Source organism: Bubalus kerabau, chromosome 13 (assembly GCF_029407905.1).
Source record: "Bubalus kerabau isolate K-KA32 ecotype Philippines breed swamp buffalo chromosome 13, PCC_UOA_SB_1v2, whole genome shotgun sequence".
Taxonomy (NCBI): domain Eukaryota; kingdom Metazoa; phylum Chordata; class Mammalia; order Artiodactyla; family Bovidae; genus Bubalus; species Bubalus kerabau.
In genome coordinates, this window is record NC_073636.1 from 47,655,725 (window position 1) to 47,679,266 (window position 23,542).

Genomic DNA, 23,542 nt, shown 5'->3' on the forward strand with positions numbered 1-23,542 from the left:
CCAAGAGGAACCTAGAACAAAAGACTGGATGTGGTCCCCAAACACAGCACCTGCATACTTCAGGGAAGGTCGGAAAAGGTCAGCATGGTGTGCCAAGGGCAGGGTCCATCCCAGAGAGCCCTCCTGCATCCCCAGCTATACACTAACACCTGCAGTCAAGGGCAGGGACTCTGGGAAGCTTAGAGCTGCTACCCAGGCTTGGCCTCTGATGGAAAAGACAATAACAGCCAAAGTGATGCATTAACTGAGTCCTCCCCAAAGCTAGGGAGGCATGGCTGCTGCAGGCTGGTTAACACTTGGGTTGGGGGACTCTGACCCTTGCCCCCACTCATGGGATTTTAAAGGCTTTGCACTAATTCTTAGAAAGACCCCAAGGGGTAAGGTGGATTGAAATCAACCAGAATGAGAACTGCTGAAACCTTACTCAAGGGCACTGAGCAATAAAGACCTTGTTAAAAGCCAAGTGCAGGGGACCAAAGTCAAAGGAAATAAGGAAGAAGGAAAAGGTCGGATGGAAGAAAGGGGATGAAAGAGGCAGCTGTAACAGAAACATCCCATCCCCAACAGGCAGAGGCTCTGGGAAGCACTGAAGCCATAGAAGTCACACAACTGGGGCTGAGACACATGATCTCCATTCCAAAACAAGTCATGATCTCTGGAGGAAAGGAAACCACGTTCATGCCAGGGGAGATGTTCAGGGAAAGAAGGAGGGTCTGCAGCATGTGCTGCATCAGACACATTTTCTGTGGCCTTAGCCAGCCCAGCTCATGGAAAACAGACTCCCAAAGGAGGATTTTTGACATTGTATCCTAAAGCTGGCACTGCAAGCTCATGGTTCAGGTTTGCAAAGGCACAGCTCTGTTTCACTCTCACTTTTTCCATATCACTTTTGGTTATTTTTATGCAATGAAACAGCTTTCCAGAAACAGCACGCCACTCCTCAGCACACCCATGTGAAATGTGGCCAGAGCCCAGAGAATGGAAATGGTTACACTTCCTTCCCCTGCTCTAGACCTGCAATTATGGTTTTAGCTTCCTCACAATAAAGGCCCCATCCCTCAGAGGCATGGGCCATCTACCCATGACATTCAGTGCAGGGGAGTTCTGGGTACTACACGGGAGTCAGGCAAACACACCAAGAAATAGACAGAACTCAGACACGCATGGCAAACCACTCAGTTAGAAAAGTCTGAAAATCTGCCCTAGAAATCATGACAGCTGAACATGAAAGCCTTTTTCTTCTGCAGCTCTCCAGCTAACTCCACCTAACTTTTTCTTTTGCAGTTCTCCAGTGTGAACTGCAAACACCAACAAACACGCAGAGGCCACCTGCAATCCTTACGGCTGTGATACTGGGAATAAATTCCACTCTTGGCCATGTCAGCCTTTCTTTTGCACTGTCCCACCCTTGTATTTCCACAGCTCCAACTGCTTTATCCGTTTGTTTGATTCTCTTGTGATCAGGAAGTAAATGCACAAGTCTGTAAACATGATAATTCAAAATCAACGATGAGGGTCTATGTCAGTAAGCAGCAGAATTAGAAGGTTTTTCATATTATTTATACTCGTAACTTTTCAAATGTATTTTAGGAAGAAGCATATAATATAATAATCTACAAACACACAATGATGGCAAGTGTCATCCACGGGACACCTTAGGAAGAGCCTCCTATCATTTTCACAAAAGCAAACTGGGAGCTGGAGAGGTCTTCTGTCCAGAGTTGTAACACTGCACAGGTCTCTCTAACTCCTCATACACACTCATTTCACTCCCCCATGTGCGAACGGCAAAGAAAGCATTTGCCATGTGGCATGAGCTAACGCTTTATTGGGAACTGTAGAATCTGACTGCCCATGGATTACAGTTTTATCATTACAATGGTCAACAACTTGATTTTAACCAACACTGGCAATGCTGCTGCTTTGACTCTGCTGAATAGACATCCCTGGAATAGACTTAGGGATGCTCAACCCTGACCCGTTCTGAGTGTCTGAGTACTGGGTGTCTGAGTACCAGGGGTGGGTCCCCACTCTACTGAGGTCTGAATGTCAACCTTGGTCTGCTGGAAATACTAGGGGGGTGTGGTATTTAGCCATTCTTGAGATCTCTGCTCTTCTTTTACAAAAGCCACAGGAGACCTGGGGGCAAGAATCTGAGAGGTGATTCAGCTGGAAGGGGTAGCCCTGCCTCTTCAGGCACAGTGACACAAAGGGAAGTTGGTAAAAGAGGAGTTAGAGTTTTAAGAGAAAAGGGTGAAGGACAGGGAGATGCAGGGGATGGGGGAGACGGGATACTGCAAACAAACAGGGGACATGGGGCACAGCAAACAAACAGCCTCAGAGGTGGTGACCAATCAAGCAGGGAGGGAAACCCTCTCACACACCTCATCATCTGGCTCGCCTTCACACAGCAGGCCCTCAAATGTATGCTGGACAAAACTTAAAACAATGTATCAACAACAGCTTGTGGCTTTGAGGAGTTGGAAACCAAGCCACTGAGTGCCTTCTCACTTTTTCCCTACTAGATGGGAGCTTCGAGGCAAGGATCCCAGACAGGAAAAAGGTGCTGTTGTGTTAGCACAAAGAGGGAAGTAGAGTCAGGAGTAGCCTTCCTGATATGAGACCAGGGCAGAGCTGTACCTGGTACCTGCCATACCACGGTAAACACGTCTTTCATTTCCTCTTCAAGTCAACCAACAATTCTCAACTAGAGGCACTGCCTAAATTTATAGATGATTTGTGCTACAAGTTCTCTGATGAGCTAGCTGTTTAGAAAACAAGTATTTCTCCAGAGAACCAGTTCCCCATGTACAAGGTAAGGCCCTTGAGTCAGCCAATAAAAACTTTCTAAACCACCCTGGCTTTGAAACACAAAATCTTGAATGCTGTAACAAAAGAATGAAAGATGCTGTCCGCCAAGTTTAACTACCTGAGCACTAAGAAACTTAATCAAGCCCTCTCTGGAGTGTCCAAATACATCTCCTTCCCCTAACAGGTGAGTAACACGCTGCCTTTCCCTCAGGGGTCCCCTAAGATGACCCTCCTTTCTGAGGTAAGGGATCTGCTCAGCATGGTGGCTTCAGGCAGTCCTGAAGGGCTGGGGGTTGGAGAACCCGAGGAGCTGGCCAGCCCTTTCAGCCTTCCTTCCGTCATCAGACCTGCTATGAAGCTCTCATATTCCTTATGAGGACATTGCTTAAGCTGCCAACCAAAATGCCCTAACATTGTCCTTCCCATATTCTCCTGTCCCCTACAAGTGAAGGTTGTTCTGAGGATTCTGACTCACTGAATACAGTCCATGATTACCAGGCTGCCTTCTTTGCCCTCTGAGTTTGCTCCCACTTCCCTAGCAGGGAGAGACAGAACTTATACGTTTACTCTGCTGTCCTTGCCCTGAGAATAGTCCTGTCACCACAGGCTCCACCCCTTGAGCAACATCCTAGGGTAAAGGAAAAGGCTGAATGTGAAGAGGGTGGAAAAAGGGGACAGGAGGGGACAAAGCAAGACTGCAGGAGAAGGTAAAAGAAGACAGTTCTTTTCCTTCCTATGCCAGCTCCATATCCATGTAAGCTGGGGCCTGGGGATGCAAAGTGCACTTTGCACTTTGAGGGAACACACATCAGCAAGAAAAGACACAAACAAAAAAGGACAAAGTGGAATAAGAGTCACATTAGAAGAACATACACAAGATGCATGTGTGGGAATTCAGAGAGAACAACGGAGGCCTGGGGAAGTCAAGGGTGTTTCACAGAGAGAAGAGGAACAAGCCAGGACTGGAAGGCCGCAGGGGAGCACAAGCTCAGGTAAGACAGCACAGCGGGCTTGAGGAGGAGCTCATTTCTTGGTGAGTGCACGGGAGGAGACTGCAGGGCTCAGGGACATACCTGGAAGGGCGGTGGGACAGAGAACAAAGGAGACACCTACAGGTGGGCACATCCCAGTGTTTAAACAGGGAGTAAGGCTGTAGCCTCCTAGCACCCAGGAAGATGCAAACATTGAAAAAATGACACCAGGGTGGCACACAGAGTGGGGCAGAGGAGAGTAGCCTTGGAGGCAGGGAGACCAACTGGAAACCTAGTCGAACACAGTCCGGGTCTGAACTTCAGGAACTGGGGAAGTGACAGAGTACTAGAGAAAACTTGCCCTGCCAGCTGGTGGGATGGAAGGAGCTGAGTTCCAGCCTGCACAACTGGTCAGGATGTGGTGCCACCCACCTAGAGAAGAAACACAACAGGACTGGGAGAGGCAAGGCAAAGGCCCCTAGACCACACTTCCCCATACTCCAGTCAGTCCTTCCAAGCAGTCCTGGGTGGATGTGCACAATGCCTCGTGGGCACATCAGCATTCCCAATTCAGTGCCCCATTCTCACCTGCATCCAAAAGTGGTCTGCAGCAAAGTTGTGATTCCCACGCAGAAGAAAATGGTCCCAATGAGCTGGCTGGTGGCCCACTGGTCATACCCCACACACATGGCGTCGGCCAGCAGAAAGGGCACTGCAATGGTGCCACTAAAACACGTCAGGTAATGCTGTGGGGACAGAGAGACAGAGGGGAGAAGTTCATCTTTTTTTGTATTTTGTCTGATTTTACCCTAACTTTGACCACTCCCCTGTTGCTTTTAAAAAGTAGCACACATGAATTTGTTTTTTTAGGTACACACTCATCATATGCCAAATTGTTTTTTTCTCCCCCCAGCATTTCTATTACATTTTCTCATCTTCTAACTCACCTGTATTATTACTTATTACTTGCATGAATCCAGGCTAGCACAAAGGAAACGCAATACAAACACCAGTAATGTTTTACCTATAGAATTTTTACTGAGAATATTTGTTTTTTAACTGCTTTTCACCACCAATTGCTAAAACCATAGATCTTTCCCCTCGAATCTGTTAACATGAATTGTGTGGCACTGAACCATTCTTGAAACAAACCCTAGTTAGTCATGTTAGATTTTGATTTGCCTATATTATATGTAGAATTTTACAACTATGTTTTGAGATAATTAATCCTTTTTAAAAAATTCTTTTAGGTCTGGGGATTAAAGCTACAAGCTTCACTGCACAAGGCATTTTCCATCTTTTCCTATGACCTGGCATTATTTAACAGCAGTCAGGGAAGCACTAAGCTCACAAGCAGCTGTGGGAATCATTCAGAAAGAGCTGGTCCCACTCCTCCTTTAGGACCCCTCCCCAATTCCCTACAGCCCTGGCAGGACATTCCAGCTCTCACTGCTCACATCCCTTCCTCCCAGAGGCTTGCCTGTTCAGTTCTTACTTCTGTTCTGCAAATTTCCTCTTTTCTTCCTAACAGTTCCCCATCTCTGCTCATTTTTGCCAAAATGTGCTGCTTGCAGCCCCAAAAGATCAACTGTAAAACACTAACAGGTGTTTGGTGAAGGGAACAGAACATTCCCATCAGGACTTCCCAGAGCTGCTCACGATTGCACTGTCAAGAAGGGAGTGATGCATACAGGGTTTCCCAATCTCATCTGAAAGGGGAGACGACTTCTAGACACATCTATAAACATTTCAACAAGCAAGTTTCCTGAACCTCTTTTGAGACATTCAGTCCTAGGGAAATTATTTGCCCAACCAGTCAGGTCCTTTGGTTATGCCTTCTTTATTAGAATGCCTTTCTGTCCAGGTTACCAACTGTTTTAATACCTAGGATGGGTAGGGCCTGGAAATTGAACCGAAGTATCAGCTGTCAGCAGGTACAGTCCACCTCCAAGAGAATAAACTTGTCTGGGTAATGAGACTGATTTCCTTAGCATGAACTGATCATTCAAACTTGAGAAAGTAAGAATGCAAAGTGAGACCTCAAAACCAAGGCACACACAGACCAGAGCTATGTGTCTGGGCAAAGAGCCTTCCATGTCATCCCCTTTCTCCTAAAGCCCACTTCAATCGTAAGTGGGAAAAGGGAGTGGTGGCTGGGGGGAGGAGGGGAGTGGATACCAAAGATGCAGAAGTCCTGCACCAGCTTGGGTCACCTCTCGCCCCATCCCTCCTACCCGTTCCTTGGCAGCCTCCTTGCTCTTCTCCCACTGGAAATTGCAAGCAGACATTACCAAGGCAAGCCTACCTTCCTTTAAAAATAAGACTGAAGCCTCCACATTTATGTCCTGACCAACACAGCACTTCTTTTTTTTTTTTTTTATTGAAGGATAATTGCTTTAAAGAATTCTGTTGTTTTCTGTCAAACCCCAACATGAAACAGCCATAAGTATACATGTATCCCCTCGCTTTTGAACCTCCCTCCTATCTCCTGGCCCATCCCACCCCTCTAGATTGATACAGAGCCCCCATTTGAGTTTCCTGAGCCATACAGCAAATTTCCATTGGCAATCTATTTTACATATGGTAATGTGAGTTTCCACGTTACTCTTTCCATACATCTCACCCTCTCCTTCCCTCTCCCCATGTCCATAAGTCTATTCTCTGTCTGTTTCTTCATTGCTGCCCTGTAAATAAATTCTTCAGTACCATTCTTTTAGATTCCATATCTATGTGTTAGAATATGATGTTTATCTTTCTCTTTCTGACTCGCTTCACTCCGTATAATAGGTTCTAGGTTCATCCACCTCATCAGAACTGACTCAAATGCATTCCTTTTTATGACAACACAGCACTTCTTAATGCCACCCATATTTCATGGCAGTTGACAGTGACTATGGATTGGTTAACTAGGAATGAGAGATGAACACTAATCCTTCTTATCTCTATTCCTCTACATTCTCTTCCCTCTATTCTCCCCCTTTCCATACATCTATGATCTTTTTTCCTTCCTTCCATGTCATTTCTCTTGCTTATTCCCTGAATATTTTCCTTTTTTCCTATCATGGTTAACCCACTCCTCCTATTTACCTTTCACTGTTTTGAAATTCATATTAACAATTACCATTCATCATCCTTAAAAGAGTAATTTAAAGCTGTCAATAAGTAAAAAATAAAAATTGAATTTTAAATAATCTAGACAGACAATTCAAGCATCTGCTGGTTACATTCCAAAGGAATCATCTTACCTGCAACCCCAGAAATATGCACAGGTACCAGGGCGGAACATCTTCTATGGTATAAATCATATCTGATCTCTGGGGGTCTAGACTGCCAGTGCTATCCAAGGTCTCAGCAAGGGAGCTCTGTGAGCAAGGGAGAAAAGAAGTTGTTCAATAAAAGCAAGGTCTAAGGTTAACTCAGCATAGGCTGTTACTGAAAAACAATTTTATAAAGTAGCTGTCATTCTAATGTAAAATTAAGCCTTTATTACCTTTGACACAATGTTAAGCACACTCAGTGGGACGGTCTGTTATCAGGATTTAGGGGCTCAGTATCACTTGCCATCAACTCATCCCCAAGAGCAACCAGCTTGCTCAGAGCTTCTCCCAAACCTGGGCACCTCCTGCATAGAGAGAGATGCTCCCAAGGTTGACACCACAAAGTAATACCATGGCATGAGTGATACCATCCTTGGGTGGTAACCTGAATTAAGAAATATTATAAAATGCTAACTACTTTCAATAGCATTAATCTATCCCAACCCATCCCTGCAAGGAAAAAGATTTTTGTACCTAAACACACTTCTTTTATTTATTTTTGAACTTTATTTTTGGCTGTGCTGGGTCTTTGTTGCTATATGTGGGCTTTCTCTAGTTGCAGCAAGTGGGGGCTACTCTCGAGTTGCAATGCACAGGCTTCTCATTGCAGTGGCCTCTCTTTTCACAGAGCATGGGGTCCAGAGCATGCGGGTTTCAGTAGCTGCAGTGCAGGGCTCAGCAGTTGTGGCACATGGGCTTAGCTGCTCCACGGCATGTGGGATCTTCCTGCACCAGGGATCAAACCCATGTCCTCTACACTGGCTGGCAGATTCTTAACCACTGGACCACTAAGGAAATCTCAGGAAACATCCTTCTTTTAAAACACTTTTGCTCAGACACAAATGTGAGTGAAGAGAGCAAAGGTATACAGATACTATGATTCAAAGAAACCAATACAATTCTGTAAAACAATTATCCTTCAACTAAAAAATAAATTTTTAAAAAATAAAAAAAATTTAAAGATGCTCAAAAAAAAGACTAAAAATATATTTATAGTTGAGGATAACCCCACCAACCCCCATTACTGAAGATTTTTTTTTAATGTTGTGTTGTATGCTTTATCAACCAGAATCTTTACAGAGACCACAGGTTATACTCCAGACATTTCCGATCAACTTCAGTGTCACTTCTGAACTCATCCAGTATCTGAGCCAAACTGAAAACTTGGGGGATTCCCCTATATACCCTCAATGTTACCCTGTTTCTAAAACCATACAAACACTTTCTTGGAATCCAAGATGTGCCTTTTTTTTTTTAAGTTTTTTAATAATAAAGCGCCTAAGAGGAAACAAAATTACAAGATGTGTCACAAAAGAGATAAAGATGACAATATTCTAAACCTTGGTCACATCTAGCCCAATTTGTTCCACTTTCCAATGGATCTGATCCACAGAGATTCTGAGAAAGATGCTGACTCCTTGTTTATCACTCCATTTTTCATACACTGGAATTTGAACATGCACTGGCCAAATACTCTTGAACAAAGAGTGTTGTATTAGTGACACAATTCAGCATCACTCTCGAAAGCCTAAAGGTAAATATCAAAAGTAAACGGACATTTGATCTAATCCAAATGTGAATTGAATATGATCTTTCTGAAAGAATTTTTCTTCCATTCAAACAATGGATATCGGCAGGTCCCCAATCCCCTCTGTCCGTGGGGATTCTTCAGGCAAGAATACCGGAGTGGGTAGCCATTACCTTCTCCAGAGGATCTGCCCAACCCAGGGATCGAATCTGCGTCTCTTGCATTGCAGGCAGATTCTTTACTATTGCCACCAGGGAAGCCACGATATGCAGTGATATGCAGTAAAGGATTAACTCAGCAGGTCTGGGCTGTTCAAACCCTGAACATTTGAAAGAAAAGTTTGGTCCTTACCTGATACCTGGAAGATACTTTAATGTTTTTAGAATATCCTTCCTCTTAAGAGTGTATTTGTTTACCTGAGCCCTTCACAGATTATTCTAACAGTGCAATTGACGATGGGGGCCTTGGGCCACATGGTATCAGTTTGACTCCAGAGGGTCTGGCAACGCTTCTTGAGTGTCCTCACACATTGTTTTGGGGGAAATTAAGCACTGCCACATGACTCCATTAGGAAGAGGACAACTGAAAGTTTGCTCAGTGTCTCCTATACCCTGCCCTACATGGGTTTTTTTTTTTTTTTTATCAATTTTAATCTGAACCCTTTTTCTCAAATAAGCTACAACCACAAGCTTTTCTGAATTCTATGAGTCAGCTTTGTTGTTCAGTCACTAAGTCATGTCCAACTCTTTGCGACCCCATGGACTACAGCATGCCAGGCTTCCCTGTCCTTCACTATCTCCCTGAGTTTGCTCAAATTCATGTCCACTGAGTCAGTGTGAGTCATCCAAGCCAATCATTGAACCTGATTCAGGACTCCTAAACCAGTCTTGGATATCTCTGAACGAAGCTGACCATTTGCTGATATGATGCAACAATGGACACTGGACTCACTACACAAAGGACAACTCAACACTATCATAAGGCCTACAGGCAGGAGTGTTACTGCTCACACAGTAACAGAAAGAAATGTCTGAAAACAGAGTATAGCAACACTACACTTACTAGATTAGTATAATCTGTTACAATAGTATTGTAAGCATTATTACTCTAATGATTCCCAAATGGCTAGTTTTACGTATAAAACACATGAACAGAACTGAAAAGACTGAATCTGTCCTCTTTATAACCTGGAGGGCTAAGATTAAGATGTGTACACAAACGTGTATATATATATATATATATATATATATATATATATATATACACACACACACACACACACACACACACTGTATACACACAATTTTTCTTAGTAATGAGGGTGGTTCTACAACTCAGTAATGGAACTAATGTAAATGTACACTGATGATATCAAGAAAAAGCAGGAAATTGTGTGGTCAAGGGGATCAGTGAAGCCTGTCAGACAAATGCTACACTGCTCTCCCTGAGACAGAAGGAGAATGGTCACTGTGGACCATGGTACCACAGTCTGTTATCACAGCATGAACAATATGAACCATTTTAAAACTGCAAAAACAAAAACCTCCAACAGAGAAGTTTCTTTGAAAGATGATTACATTAAGTCAGACAGAGTAGGAGAAATATTGGATGACTTCCCTTCTATGTGGAATCTAAAAAGAAATGAAAGAAATGAACTCACAAAACAGAAGAGACTCACAGACTTACAGTGAGGGTGAGGGGGTGAGGATCGGGGGAAGATGGAAGGAAGGAGAGTTAGGGAGCTTGGGGTGGACATATACAAACCCTATATTTAAAGTGGATAACCAATAAGGGCCTACTGTATTGCACATGGAACTCTGCTCAGTGTTCTATGGCAGCCTGAATTGGAGGGGAGTTTGGGGGAGAATGGACACATGTATATGTATGGCTGAGTCCCTTCACTATTCACCCTATCGTAACATTGTTAACTGACTATACCCCATTATTTCTGGAATATGTAGAGCATCTGTATGAGCTGTGACCCATCTGGGAGAGGGAAAGACTCTACAACATAGGTGCTGGAAGGCAAAGGTATAAAGAAGTGAGCTGGTTGACCAACAGCTGAGAAATGCTCTATGCTTGAAGGCAGAAGACAGAATAGGGATGGGAAAAAGATGGGATTTAACTCTGCAAACCAATCAGCCACGCTGCTGCCTGCCAACTGCTATCCTCAGCCTGCAAGACACAAAAATGTATTATTTGAAGAATACAAATCAGAAATACTTCAGACTGAGGAATACTATGTGTGGTTTTAACCCACAAGCATGAACAGTGAGATCCTTATCTGTTTCCAGAATGCCAGAAGCTACAGGAAGAGACTAGAAGACTCCTTTCCAGATGATCTGATCAGCCTCAGAGACAAAACACTACCATCTACAGAGCCTATAGTGATAAGATAGCTTTCCCTATTCAGTGGAGAGGCTGAACAGAAAACTTTATCCACACACAACGATTCTACAATCATATCTTTTTATTGCCTCACATTCCTCCAAAAATAAGAGCCAAATAGAGGAAATAGGTCCATGTAGTAGAAAGAAAACACATTGGCAGGGGGAGAAACCTGTCTCTTCACAAAAGTATTTTGAACCTGGCAGGAAAGAAATGTCATTTTCAAAGCTCTAATCAGTAAGTAAAAGCAAAAACAAAGAGTAAAAAAGACCTTAGGAACTAAAAACAGGATAGGAAAAAAAATTCAACAAACGGGTTGAATTTTTTATTTGTTATTTGAGAGTCCCAAATAACATGTGCCTCAAATAACAAAAAGACAAATGTATGTTAAGAACAATTTTTATGGAAGAAAACAGAATATAAGAATCAAAGAAATAAGAAAATTTCTAAGAACTAAGGGTATGCTTGCAAATTAGAAAAATACACTAAGTTCTCAATAAATTAAAAAAGATTCAGCTATCTTTGAAAACTCAACTAAAGAATCTAATATGTCAAGAAATTTAAGGACAAAGGGGAAATAAAATATGAGTTTTAAGAATTTGGACAGAAGGGGAAAAAAAAGAAAAATCAAAATGGTAGGAGCACAAGAGGGAAAGACAACATGAAAAAAGGATAAGAGAAAACAAGATTAGAGAGAAGTGAGAGAGGGCAAAGTAGATCCAAATAAATGGAGCCCCCAAATAAGAAAACCAAAAGAAACCAGAACAAAAAATAAAGATATAATTCAAGACAACACTGCTGAAGTAACAGGAGACTTGAAGTTAAATATTCAAAGTGCCAGGAAAAGCTGACACAGAAGGTCAGCTTCAAAACTTATGACTATTATTATATGACAGTCAGTAAAGTTACTGAATATAAAAGATAAATAATCCACAGAAAAGGCAAAAAGATCAAGATATTGATTTACAAGGGGGAAAAAAAAGACCAGCCTGAGTTCTTCAAAGCCATCTTCAACACCAGAAAATGAGAAAAGAGCAAACAATAAGGTATGATTCAATTATTTCCTTAATTTAGTATTATATAATTTTTCAAAACTATACAGTGGTAGAAGAAACATCAAATGCCTGCCCTATATCTATCCCCAGCTCCAGCTTCAAAATTTATTATCCCTGGATTCTTATTTAATCTATTCCCCATCTCATTCTAACTTTACTGGAGTAAAGGGATGGATTATTTTAAACTGAATCCTCAAAATACATACATTTGCTCAGAAACACATATATGTCTCCTAAGCCAATAAAGACCCTTAAAAAGAATGGAAATACCATTACAAACTAATCAAATTTCTTCATATCAGCTAATATCCAATGCTTATTACAAATTTTTCATCCTATGTTAAAATTTTGTTACAGCTGATTTATTTGAGTCAGGATCTAAACGATGTCCTAAAGATTTTACATCCAGCCAAACTTTCCTTCAAGCCTAAATGCTATAGATAAATTCTCATCCAAAATTATTCCCCTGATTCAGTTCTTCAGTGTTATTTCTCTAACTTTAATGAACATATCAAATCACATAGGAATCATATGAAAATGCAAATTCTGATTCAGCAGGTTTTGGTTGGGGCAGAGATTCTACATTTCTAACAAGCTTGTAGGTAATGATGTCAACAAAGCTGATGTATGGACTATACTTTAAATATCAGGGGCCTGGAGGATGAACTTCAGTCAACCAAGAAATTACTGGTGAAAATCAGCAAAAGGTTTGACTCAAATTAGCTGTAGAAATAAAACTAAAAGTAGGAAGTAGGTAACCAGAATGTATAAAACTCATGTGCACCAAAAAGATACAAACATTACAATTAACAAAATGTGAGAGGGAAAAAGAAAAAGGCAAGCAGTAAATTGTAATCTAACATAGTTGGAAGTCAAAGCATGATACTTAAAGCTGACAAATCAATTATAATGGAAAGTGTAAGTAGTATTTCTGACCAAAATCAGATAGTAGAAGAAAAGAGAAGGAAGAAAAATCACCAATTTTGTTATTGTTCCTGGTAGATAAGTGAAAATTATTAAGCTTTATTTTAAAATTAAAATTAATGAGATCTATTATCAATAATAGTTTTATCAATGTGAATATTCTAACGTCCTTGTTTTTAGAAATACACACTGAAATATTTAGGGAAAAAGGAGTATTATGTCTGTAATTTACTTTCAAACAGTTCAGAAATAATAGGTGTATATACAGCAAATGATTTTTTAAATCATGAGATTACCTATTCAAAATATTAAAATTAATTTTTAAAAACAAAAAAATTCCACATGCATTTAGTAACCTAGTGAGGTATACACATTATGCAGGTGGGGTAGAGACTAGTAGCTCACTGTCTATAGTGCAACACTCTCAGATATGTGTGTTCATGAGTGGAAGCGCATGCAGGATACACACATCAGACTGCCAGGTGTCAATTATGCTCGGTAGACCAAGAATGGAAGCAGCACATTTTAAACTTTTTAATACAATTTTGGGCTGTTTACGTTAAACAAGTATGCTCAAGAACAAACGGTACTAAAAGGTAAAGAAAATCTGGACGTGAGGGGGAGAAGCCTCCGCAATGGCACCCACCCTCACTGGCTTCACAAGGTAGAAAGCACTCCCCAGCATGTAACGCAGCCACCTCCACCTCTCCAGGAGACTGTCCAAGACCAGCAGTAAATTCCCACTCATTTTACATATGAGCACCAAAATCGCAACTAGCTATTGAACAACCATCGACAGAAGACACTGGAACCCTCTAAAAAAGATACCCAGCATCCAAGGACAAAGGAGAAGCCAAAACGAAATGGTAGGAGGGGAATAATTATGATAAAATCAAATCCTATACCTGCCAGGTGGGCGACTCACAAATTGGAGAACAATTATCCCAAAGAAGCTCCCCACTGTTGTGAAGGTTCTAGGCCCCACATCAGGCTCCCCAGCCTGGAGATCTGGCCAAGGGACTGGGAATCCCCAGGGAATCTGACTTTGAAGGCCAGTGGGATTTGATTACAGAGCTCCCATAGGACTGGGGGAAACAAGAGATTCTTAGAGGGCACAAACAAAATCTTGTGCACACCAGGTCCCAAAGGAAAGGAGGAGTGACCCCACAGAAGACTGAGTCAGACATACCTGTGGGTGTTTGAGGGTCTCCTGTAGAGGCCTGCGCTGGCAGTGGCCTGCCATGGAGACAGGGACACTCTAAGCTCTCTTGGAGGTCGCCAATAGTCCTACTACAGAAAGCTATAGACTCCAGGACTGGGTCACCTCAGGCCAAACAACTAACAGGGAGGGGAGCATAGCCCCACCCATCAGCAGACAATTGTATTCAAGTTTTACTGAGCACAGCCCTGCCCACCAGACCAAGACCCAGTTTCCCCCACAGCCTGTCCCTCCCATTAGAAAGCTTATACAAGCCTCTTATTCTCATCTACCAGAAGGCAGACAGAAGAAATAACTACAATCCCATCAGCCTCTAGAACTAATACCACAATCACAGAAAACTACCCCAAATGACATAGGATTATGTACCAGATGAAGAAACAAGATAAATACCCAGAAACACAACTAAATGAAATGGAGATAGGCAACCTCCCAGAAAAAGAATTCAGAATAATGCCAGTGAAGATGATTCAGGATCTCTGAAAAAGACTGGAGGCGAAGATTAAGGTGATGCAAGAAATGTTTACCAAGGACCTAGAAGAACTAAAGAACAAACAAACAGAGATGAACAATACAAATACACTAGACAGAATCAAGCACAGAATAACTGAAGCAGAAGAATGGATAAGTGACCTGGAAGATAGAATGATAGAAATCAATGCTGCAAAATGGAATATAGGAAAAAGAATGAAAAGAAATGAAGACAGCCTAACAGACCTCTGGGACAACATTAAACACACCAATATTCACATTATATGGGTCCCCGAAGGAGAAAAGAGAAAGGACCCAAGAAAATATCTGAAGAGATAACGGGTGAAAACATCCCCCACATGGGAAAGGAAACAGTCAATCATGTTCAGGAAGCACAGAGTCCCAGGAAGGATAAACCCAAGGAGGAACACACCAAAACACATGGTAATCAAACTGACAAAAATTAAAGATAAATCATTAAAAGAAACAAGGGAAAAAAGACAAATAACATACAGGGGAAAACCTATAAAGTTATCAGCCTATTTCTCAACAGAAACTCTACAAGCCAGAAGGGAATGGCATAATATATTTCAAATGATAAAAAGGAAGAACCTACAACTAAGAATACCCTACCCAACTAGACTCTTTCAGATTTGACATTGAAATCAAAAGCTTTCCAGACAAGCAAAATTAAGAGAATTCAGCACCACTAAATCAGTTTTACAACAAATGCAAAAGGAACTTCTCTGGGCAGGAAACACAAGAGAAGGAGCTCATCTATAAAAAATAAACCCCAAACAAAAAAATAGGAGTAGGATCACACATATCAATAATTACCTTAAATGTAAATGAATTACATGCACCAACCAAAACATAAACTGGTTGAGCGGACACAAAAACAAGACCCAAATATATATTGTCTATAAGAGACCCACTTCATACCTAGGGATACTTACAGACTGAAAATAAGGGGATGGGAGAAGGTATTTCATGCGAATAGAAATCATAAGAAAGCTGGAGTAGCAATACTCATATCAGACAAAACAAACTTTAAAACAAAGACTATTATAAGAGACAAAGAAGGACACTACATAATGATCAAGAGTTCAATCCAAGAAGACGATATAGCAATTATAAATATATATGCACCCAACACAGAAGCACCTCAATATGTAAGACAAATACAGACAAACATAAAGGGAGAAATCGACAGTAACAAAATTAATAGTGGAAGACTTTGATATCCCACTTTCAACAATGGACAGATCATTCAGACAGAAAATCAGTAAGGAAATGCAGGCCTTTGTTGTTGTTCAGTCGCTCAGTCATGTCCGACTCTTTCAACCCCATGGACTGCAGCACATTAGTTTTCCTTGTCCTTCACTATCTCCGGAGCTTGCTCAAACTCACATCCACTGAGTCGATGAGGCCATACAACCATTTCATCCTCTGTCATCCCCTTCTTCTCCTGCCTTTAATCTTCCCCAGGATCAGGATTTCTTCTAATGAGTCAGCTCTTCGCATCAGGTGGCCAAAGCACTGGAGCTTCAGCTTCAGCATCACTCCTTCCAATGAATATTCAGGACTGATTTCCTTTACGACTGACTGGTTTGATCTCCTTGCAGTCCAAGGGACTCTCAAGAGTCTTCTCCAACACATCAGTTCAAAAACATCACCTTTTGGTGCTCAGCCTTCTTATTGGTCCAGCTCTCACATCCATACATGACTGCTGGAAAAACCATAGCCTTGACTATACGGATCTTTGGTGGTAAAGTGATGTCTCTGCTTTTTAATATGCTGTCTAGCTCTGTCATGGCTTTCCTTCCAAGAAGCAAGCGTCTTCATTTCATGGCTGCAGTCACCATCAGCAGTGATTTTGGAGCCCAAGAAAATAAAATCTGTCACTGTTTCCATTGTTTCCGTATGTATTTGCCATGAAGTGATGGGACCAGATGCCATGATCTTCGCTTTTTCAATGTTGAGTTTTAAGTCAGCTTTTTCACTCTCCTCTTTCATTTTCATTAAGAGACTCTTTAGCTCCTCTTCACTTTCTGCCATAAGGGTGGTGTCATCTGCCTATCTGAGGTTATTGATATTTCTCCCTGCAATCTTGATTCCGGCTTGTGCTTCATCCAGCCCAGCATTTCACATGATGCACGCTGCATAGAAGTTAAATAAGCAAGGTGACAATATATGGCCTTGATATAGTCTTTTCCCAATTTTGAACTAGTCCATTGTTCCATGTCTGGTTCTAACTGTTGCTTCTTGACCTGCATACAAGTTTCTCAGGAGACAGGTAAGGTGGTCTGGTATTCCCATCTCTTTAAGAATTTTCCACAGGTTGTTGTGATCCACACAGTCAAAGGCTTTAGTGTAGTCAATGAAGAAGAAGTAGATGTTCTGCTAGAATTCTCTTGCTTTTTCTATGACCCAACAGATGTTGGAAATTTGATCTCTGGTTCCTCTGCCTTTTCTAAATCCAGCTTGAACATCTTGAAGTTCTCGGTTCACATACTGTTGAAGTCAAGTTTGGAGAATTTTCAGCATTACTTTGCTAGCCTGTGAAATGAGTGAATTGTGTGGTAGTTTGAACATTCTTTGGCATTGCCTTTCATTGAGATTGGAATGAAAACTGACCTTTTCCAATCCTGTGGCTACTGCTGAGTTTTCCAAATTTGCTGGCATATCTAGTACAACACTTTCATAGCATCATCTTTTAGGATTTGAAATAGCTCAGCTGGAACTCCATCACCTCCACTAGCTTTCTTTGTAGTGATGCTTCCTAAGCCCACTTGACTTCAGACTCCAGGGTGTCTGGCTCTAGGTGAGTCATCACACCATCGTGATTATCTGGGTCATTAAGATTTTTTTCCTATAGTTCTTCTGTGTATTCTTGCCACCTAGGATATTTTAGACTACTTAGACTTAATTGTTATTTATAAAGAATCCCATCCAAAAGCAGCAGACTTCACATTTTTCTCAAGTGCACACAGAACGTTCTCCAGGATTGACCACATGCTGGGCCACAAGGCAAGCCTTGGCAAATTTAAGGAAATCGAAATCATATCAAGCTTCTTTTCTGATCACAGTGCTATGAGATGAGAAATAAACTACAAGGAAAAAACCTCTAAGAAACACAAACACATGGCAGCTAAACAATATGCTACTAAACAACCACTGGTTCACTGAAAAAATAAAATAAAAAAAATACCTAGAGACAAATGAAAATGAAAGCACAACAGCTCAAAACCTACTAGATGCAGTAAAAGTAGTTACAATACAATCTTACTTCAAGAAACAAGAAAAAATCTCAAATAAACAACTTAACCTTACACCTAAAACAACTAGATAAAGAAAAACAAACAAAACCTAAAGTTAGTAGAAGGAAGGAAATCATAAAAGTCAGAGCAGAAATAAATGAAATAGAAACAAAGAAAACAATCACAAAGATCAATGAAACTAAAAGCTGGTTCTTTGAAAAGATAAACAAGATTGATAAACCTTTAACCAGATTCATCAAAAAAAAAACCCAAAACAAATGGAGAGAACTCAAAGCAGTAAAATTAGAAATGAAAAGAAACTACTATGAACAACTGCATGCCAATAAAATGGACAACCTGGAAGAAATGGACAAATTCTTGGAAAGGTACAGTGCCCCCAGACTGAACCAGGAAGAAATAGAAAGAAAATATGAACAGACCAGGCACAAGCACTGAAATTGAAACCATGATTAAAAACCTCCCCAAAAACATAAATCCAGGACCCGAAAGCTTCACAGACTAATTTTATCAAGCATTTAAGAAAACAGTTAACATCTATCCTTCTGAAACTGTTCTAAAAAGCCACAGAGGAAGGAATACTTACCAACTCATTTTAAAGCAGACAAAGATATGACCAAAAAAAAAAAAAGAAAACTAGAGACCAGTATCACTGATGAACATAGATGCAAAACAAATACTAGCAATCCATATCCAACAACACATTAAAAAGATCATACACCAGGATCAAGTGGGATTCATCCCAGGGATGCAAGGATTTTCAACATCTGTAAATCAATTAAATTGAAGAATAAAAACCATATAATCATCTCAATAGATGCAGAAAAGGCTTTAGACAAAATCCAGTGCCCATTTATAATAAAAACTCTCCAGAAAGTGGGCATAGAGAGTACAAACCTCAACATAATAAAGGCCATATATGACAAACCTACAGCTAACATCATACTTAATGTGAAAAGATGAACGCATTCCCTCTAAGATCAGGAACAAGACAAGGATGTCCACTCTCACCACTTTTAATCAATACAGTTCTGGAAGTCCTAGCTACAGTAATCAGAGAAGAAAAAGAAGTAAAGGGAATCCAAATTGGAAAATAAAACGTTAAACTGTCACTGTTTACAGATGATATATTATACACAGAAGATCCTAAAGATGCTACCAGAAAATTACTAGAACTCATCAATGAATTTGGTAAACTTGCAGGTTACAAAATTAATACCCAAAAAGTCTGTTGCATTTCTATATACTAACAATGAAAGATTAGAAAGAGAATTATAAGAAGCAATTCCATTTACTATTGCATCAAAAAGAATAAAATATCTAAGAATAAACCTACCTAAGGGACAAAAGACCTGTACTCCCGAAACCGTTAAGATACGGATGAAAGAAATTGGACGACAAACAGATGGAAAGATATACCATGTTCATGGATTGAAAGAACTAATATTGTTAAAATAACTATACTACCCAAAGCAATCTATAGATTCAATGCAATCTCTATGAAATTACCAATGGCATTTTCCACAGTACTAGAACAAAAAATTTCAAAATTTGTATGGAGATACAAAGACCATGAATAGCTAAAGCAATCTTGAAAAAGAAAAACAGAGCTGGAGGAATCAGGCTCCCTCACTTTAGGCTATATTACAAAGCCACAATCAACCAGACAGTATGGTACTGGCACAAAAATAGGAATAGATCAACAGAACAGGATAAAAAAAAAACAGAAATAAGCCCATGCACCTATAGTCAATTAATCTATGACAAAAGAAGCAAGACTACACAATGTGGGAATGACAGTCTCTTCAATAAATGATGCTAGTAAAAATGGAAAACCACATGTAAAAAATATTAGATCCTTCTCTGACCCCATACACAAAAATAAGCTTAAAGTGGATTAAAGATCTAAATGTTAGGCTGGACACTATAAACTCTTAGAGGAAAACATAGGCAGACCACACTCTGACATAAATCACAGCAATGTCTTTTTTAACTCATCTCCCAGACTAATGGAAACAAAAGCAAAAATAAACAAACTGGACCTACTTAAACTCAAAAGCTTTTACACAGCAAAGGAAACAATAAACAAAACAAAAAGACAACTCACAGATTGGGAGAAAATATTTGCAAATAATGGGACTGATAAGGGATTAGTTTCCAAAATTTACAAAGAATTTATCACATTTAATGGCAACCCACTTCAGTATTCTTGCCTGGAAAATCCTATGGATGGAGTAGCCTGGTAGCCTACAGTCCATGAGGTTGCAAAGACACGACTGAGTGACTTCACTTTCTTTCTTTCTTTATGACATTTAATAGCATCAAAATAAACAACCCACTCAAAAATGGGCAGAAGACCTGAATAGACATTTCTCTAAAGATGATATACAGATGGCCAACAGGCACATGAAAAGATGTTCAAAATTGCCAGTTATTAGAGAATGCAAATCAAAACTACAATGAGATATCACCTCACACTGGCCAGAATGGCTATCATCAAAAAATCCACAAACAACAAATGCTGGAGAGGGTGTGGAGAGAAGGGAATCCTTCCGTGCTGTTGGTGGGAATGTAAAATATAGCCACTACAGAGAACAGTATGGAGGTTCCTTAAAAAACTAAAACTATGCGCTACCATATGACCCTGCAGTTCCACTTCTGGGCATATACCCAGAGAAAAACATGGCCTGAAAAGACACATGCACGCCACTGTTCATTGCAGCACTGTTTACAATGGTCAAGACATGGAAACAATCTAAATGTCAATTGATAGATGAATGGATAAAGAAGATGTGGTACATATATACAATGGAATATTACTCAGCCATCAAAAAGAATGAAATAAGGCCATTTCCAGCAATATAGATGGACCTAGAGAGTGTATACTGAGTGAAGTAAGTCACACAGAGAAGAAATATCATATGACATCCCTTATGTGTGGAATCTAAAATGATACAAATGAACTTACTCACAAAACAGAAGGAGACTCACAGACTTAGAAAACAAACTCATGGTTGCCATGGGGAAGGGAAGGACTTTGGGAAGGTCATGTACACACTGCTATATTTAAAACAGATAACCAACAAAAACTTATTGTATAGCACATGGAACTCTGCTCAATGTTATGTGCCAGCCTGGACAGAGGGGGATTTGGGGGAGAATGGATATATGTATACATATGGCTGAGTTCCTTCACTGTTCACCTGAAACTATCACAACATTGTTAATTGTCTATATCCCAATACAAAATGTTTTTGGTGTTAAAAAGAAAGAGAGAGAGAGAATCTGCATGGTTCATAAATCAAAAAAGGTTAAAACTTAAAAAAGAAACACCCTCATTATGAAGTTCAAGTCCCTCAGCCTCCCTAATTGAAGAATCCTAATGTACTGAAGTCCATACTAAGAAAGTACTGGACATGAGTCCCAACATCATCCTACAGACTTATGATTGGTGATCTGGGGCACTAACCTTCTGGTCTTTTCAGCAAAAAAATCCCTTTGAGCAAATTCCAAAATGAGTCTCTTATAGCTAATATCAGATTAGCCAGAATTTACTACAAGAAATTCAAGAGTTTTAATGGACACCAGAAAAGCAAAGTTTTTAATAAAATAAGTAAGTACATTAAAATGAATAGCTAAGAAACCCTACGGATATGGAGAACACATGGGACAGAATCTCTTGCTTTCAGTTCTTTTGTCTTTCCTTGAATGGTTCATTCTTATTTCATAGTCAAGTGTTCAGAGAGCCTTTCAATGCCATCTGAAAAGCAAGATCCCGAAGAGTAAAATCCTCTGGTGTCAAGTTTTCTTTACACAAATTCAAGACAATAAAAGACCTAATATTTCATTTTCTTCACCTTTAAAACAAGGATAGTGATGGTACCTTTCTAACAGGGTTGCTAAGAGGACTAAATGTGACAGGCTGCTGAAGCTAAGGGTCTGGACCTTTGGCACTATTCAACGTACGAGAATTCTTACTATCCTTGCCATTTCGTAGGAAAAGAAAGAGGACCAGTAAAATAGGAAGATATTCTATTTCACTAGTGTTCAAGGAAATACACACCTATTAAAGTTCAGATGATGAAAAATATGTTCACCCGAACAATAAATGTCTAGCATAAACATGCTAACATTACCTTACTAGACATTTTTCCTGCCAGCAGATCAGTAAAAGATACACCTTACAGATATTTTACAACCTGAAAAATTAATACTCTATCAATCATTTCAAAAGAGAGCCATCAATTCCTGGATAATGAACATCCAAAATCATGACAGCCTTCAGCCTGGAAATTCTGGTGACTCTCTGATTAAGGATAAAATATCTGAGGTTTGGATGGAGTTCAACAAGTCTGTAAAAGACAGAAGCACTTTGCTACAAAGTGTGTCTCTTGGATGTTGAAACTCAAGCCAAATAAGGAGTAAGCCCCCAGATCCTGCCCTATGTAAAGAGTCTCTGCGGCAGACCAAAGCCTCAACAATGGCTGCTCCCATCTCCGTGCTCTGAGGAGCAACTCAGAAATCAGTACTATAGAAATTTCAACATCTCGGCATGAATCTATAATTAAGATTCACGTAACTTATAATAGCTTGACCAAACAACAGCAATATTGGTCAAGATAGCCAAAAATGAAATTTCCATCTCCCAAACTAGAAAAAAAAGAAAAAGACAGAAAGAGAAAAAGAAATTACCGACACAAAAATTTGATTATTTAAGCATTTCAACATAATTTATTTTGTTCTTTACCATTTTTGTGATTATACTGTATACTTACTGCACTAGTACCTGAGCTAGGAATTATATTTGTGTATATCAACTTCCAAGGGGTCTGTTATTAGAATACATAGTATACACTGTCTATAGTATAATATAGCAGTTCTAGAATATAACACATCATTATATAAGTTGATGATAAAAAATAAAATCTGTCTTAAAAATCTGGCAAATGAAACTCAAATGAAATTGAGAAGTCTAAGGGCTGCAAAGCAGTCTGGAAACTCCATGTTATTATACTTTTCATATTACAAAGAGAAAAAGAAATTAAGGCATGCGGATCCTCTCTGGGCCGCTCTCTCCAGGCCCCTATGAATATGGTCATACATTCTATGGTCACACAGACTGACCTGCCAAGCAGATGGGATGAGGGATCACCCACTTCAGTGTGTGATTCTCAAATATCTTTGTTCAAGGCATTTTCACAGTCTACATAACTTATCTACTGGTGTCTTTTATTTACTGTACACAGTATGTACTGTGTGCTGCAGTCCACGGGATCGCAGAGTCGGACACAACTGAGCGACTGAACAGAATTGAACAGTATGTACCAGGCACAATGCTAATAACTTTATATATATTATTTCAATACCCACAACTTTACGGCAGATGCTGATATTTTTATACCCATTTTAGAGGTGAGGAAACTAATACCCAGAAAGCTTAAGTAATTCCCTCAGGATCGGAGTCATATTAGTACCCAGACCTAACGACAGACCTCAAACTCCTAACCACTTCACTGTGGGATCCTGGCTGAGGTTTAAAAATATCTAGTTAAAGACCTCTACATGGTTCTCACTTAAATA

General features: G+C 40.1%; 1 protein-coding gene across 5 annotated transcripts in view; it reads right to left on the reverse strand.

Annotated features, from left to right (window-relative positions):
• The window catches only part of SLC23A2 (solute carrier family 23 member 2), a 150,612-nt gene that overhangs the window by 55,972 nt on the left and 71,098 nt on the right, over positions 1-23,542 (reverse strand). For 3 of the 5 annotated variants that reach the window (XM_055544219.1, XM_055544216.1, XM_055544221.1), the window contains exons 4-5: positions 7,028-7,144; positions 4,371-4,528 (exon numbers count right to left, since the gene is read on the reverse strand). In XM_055544219.1, the coding sequence (XP_055400194.1) occupies positions 4,371-4,528; positions 7,028-7,144 (275 nt within the window). Of the gene's footprint in view, positions 1-4,370; positions 4,529-7,027; positions 7,145-7,272; positions 7,387-14,183; positions 14,382-23,542 lie in introns of those variants that run through there. The other 2 variants (XM_055544217.1, XM_055544220.1) reach the window with 2 other exon arrangements.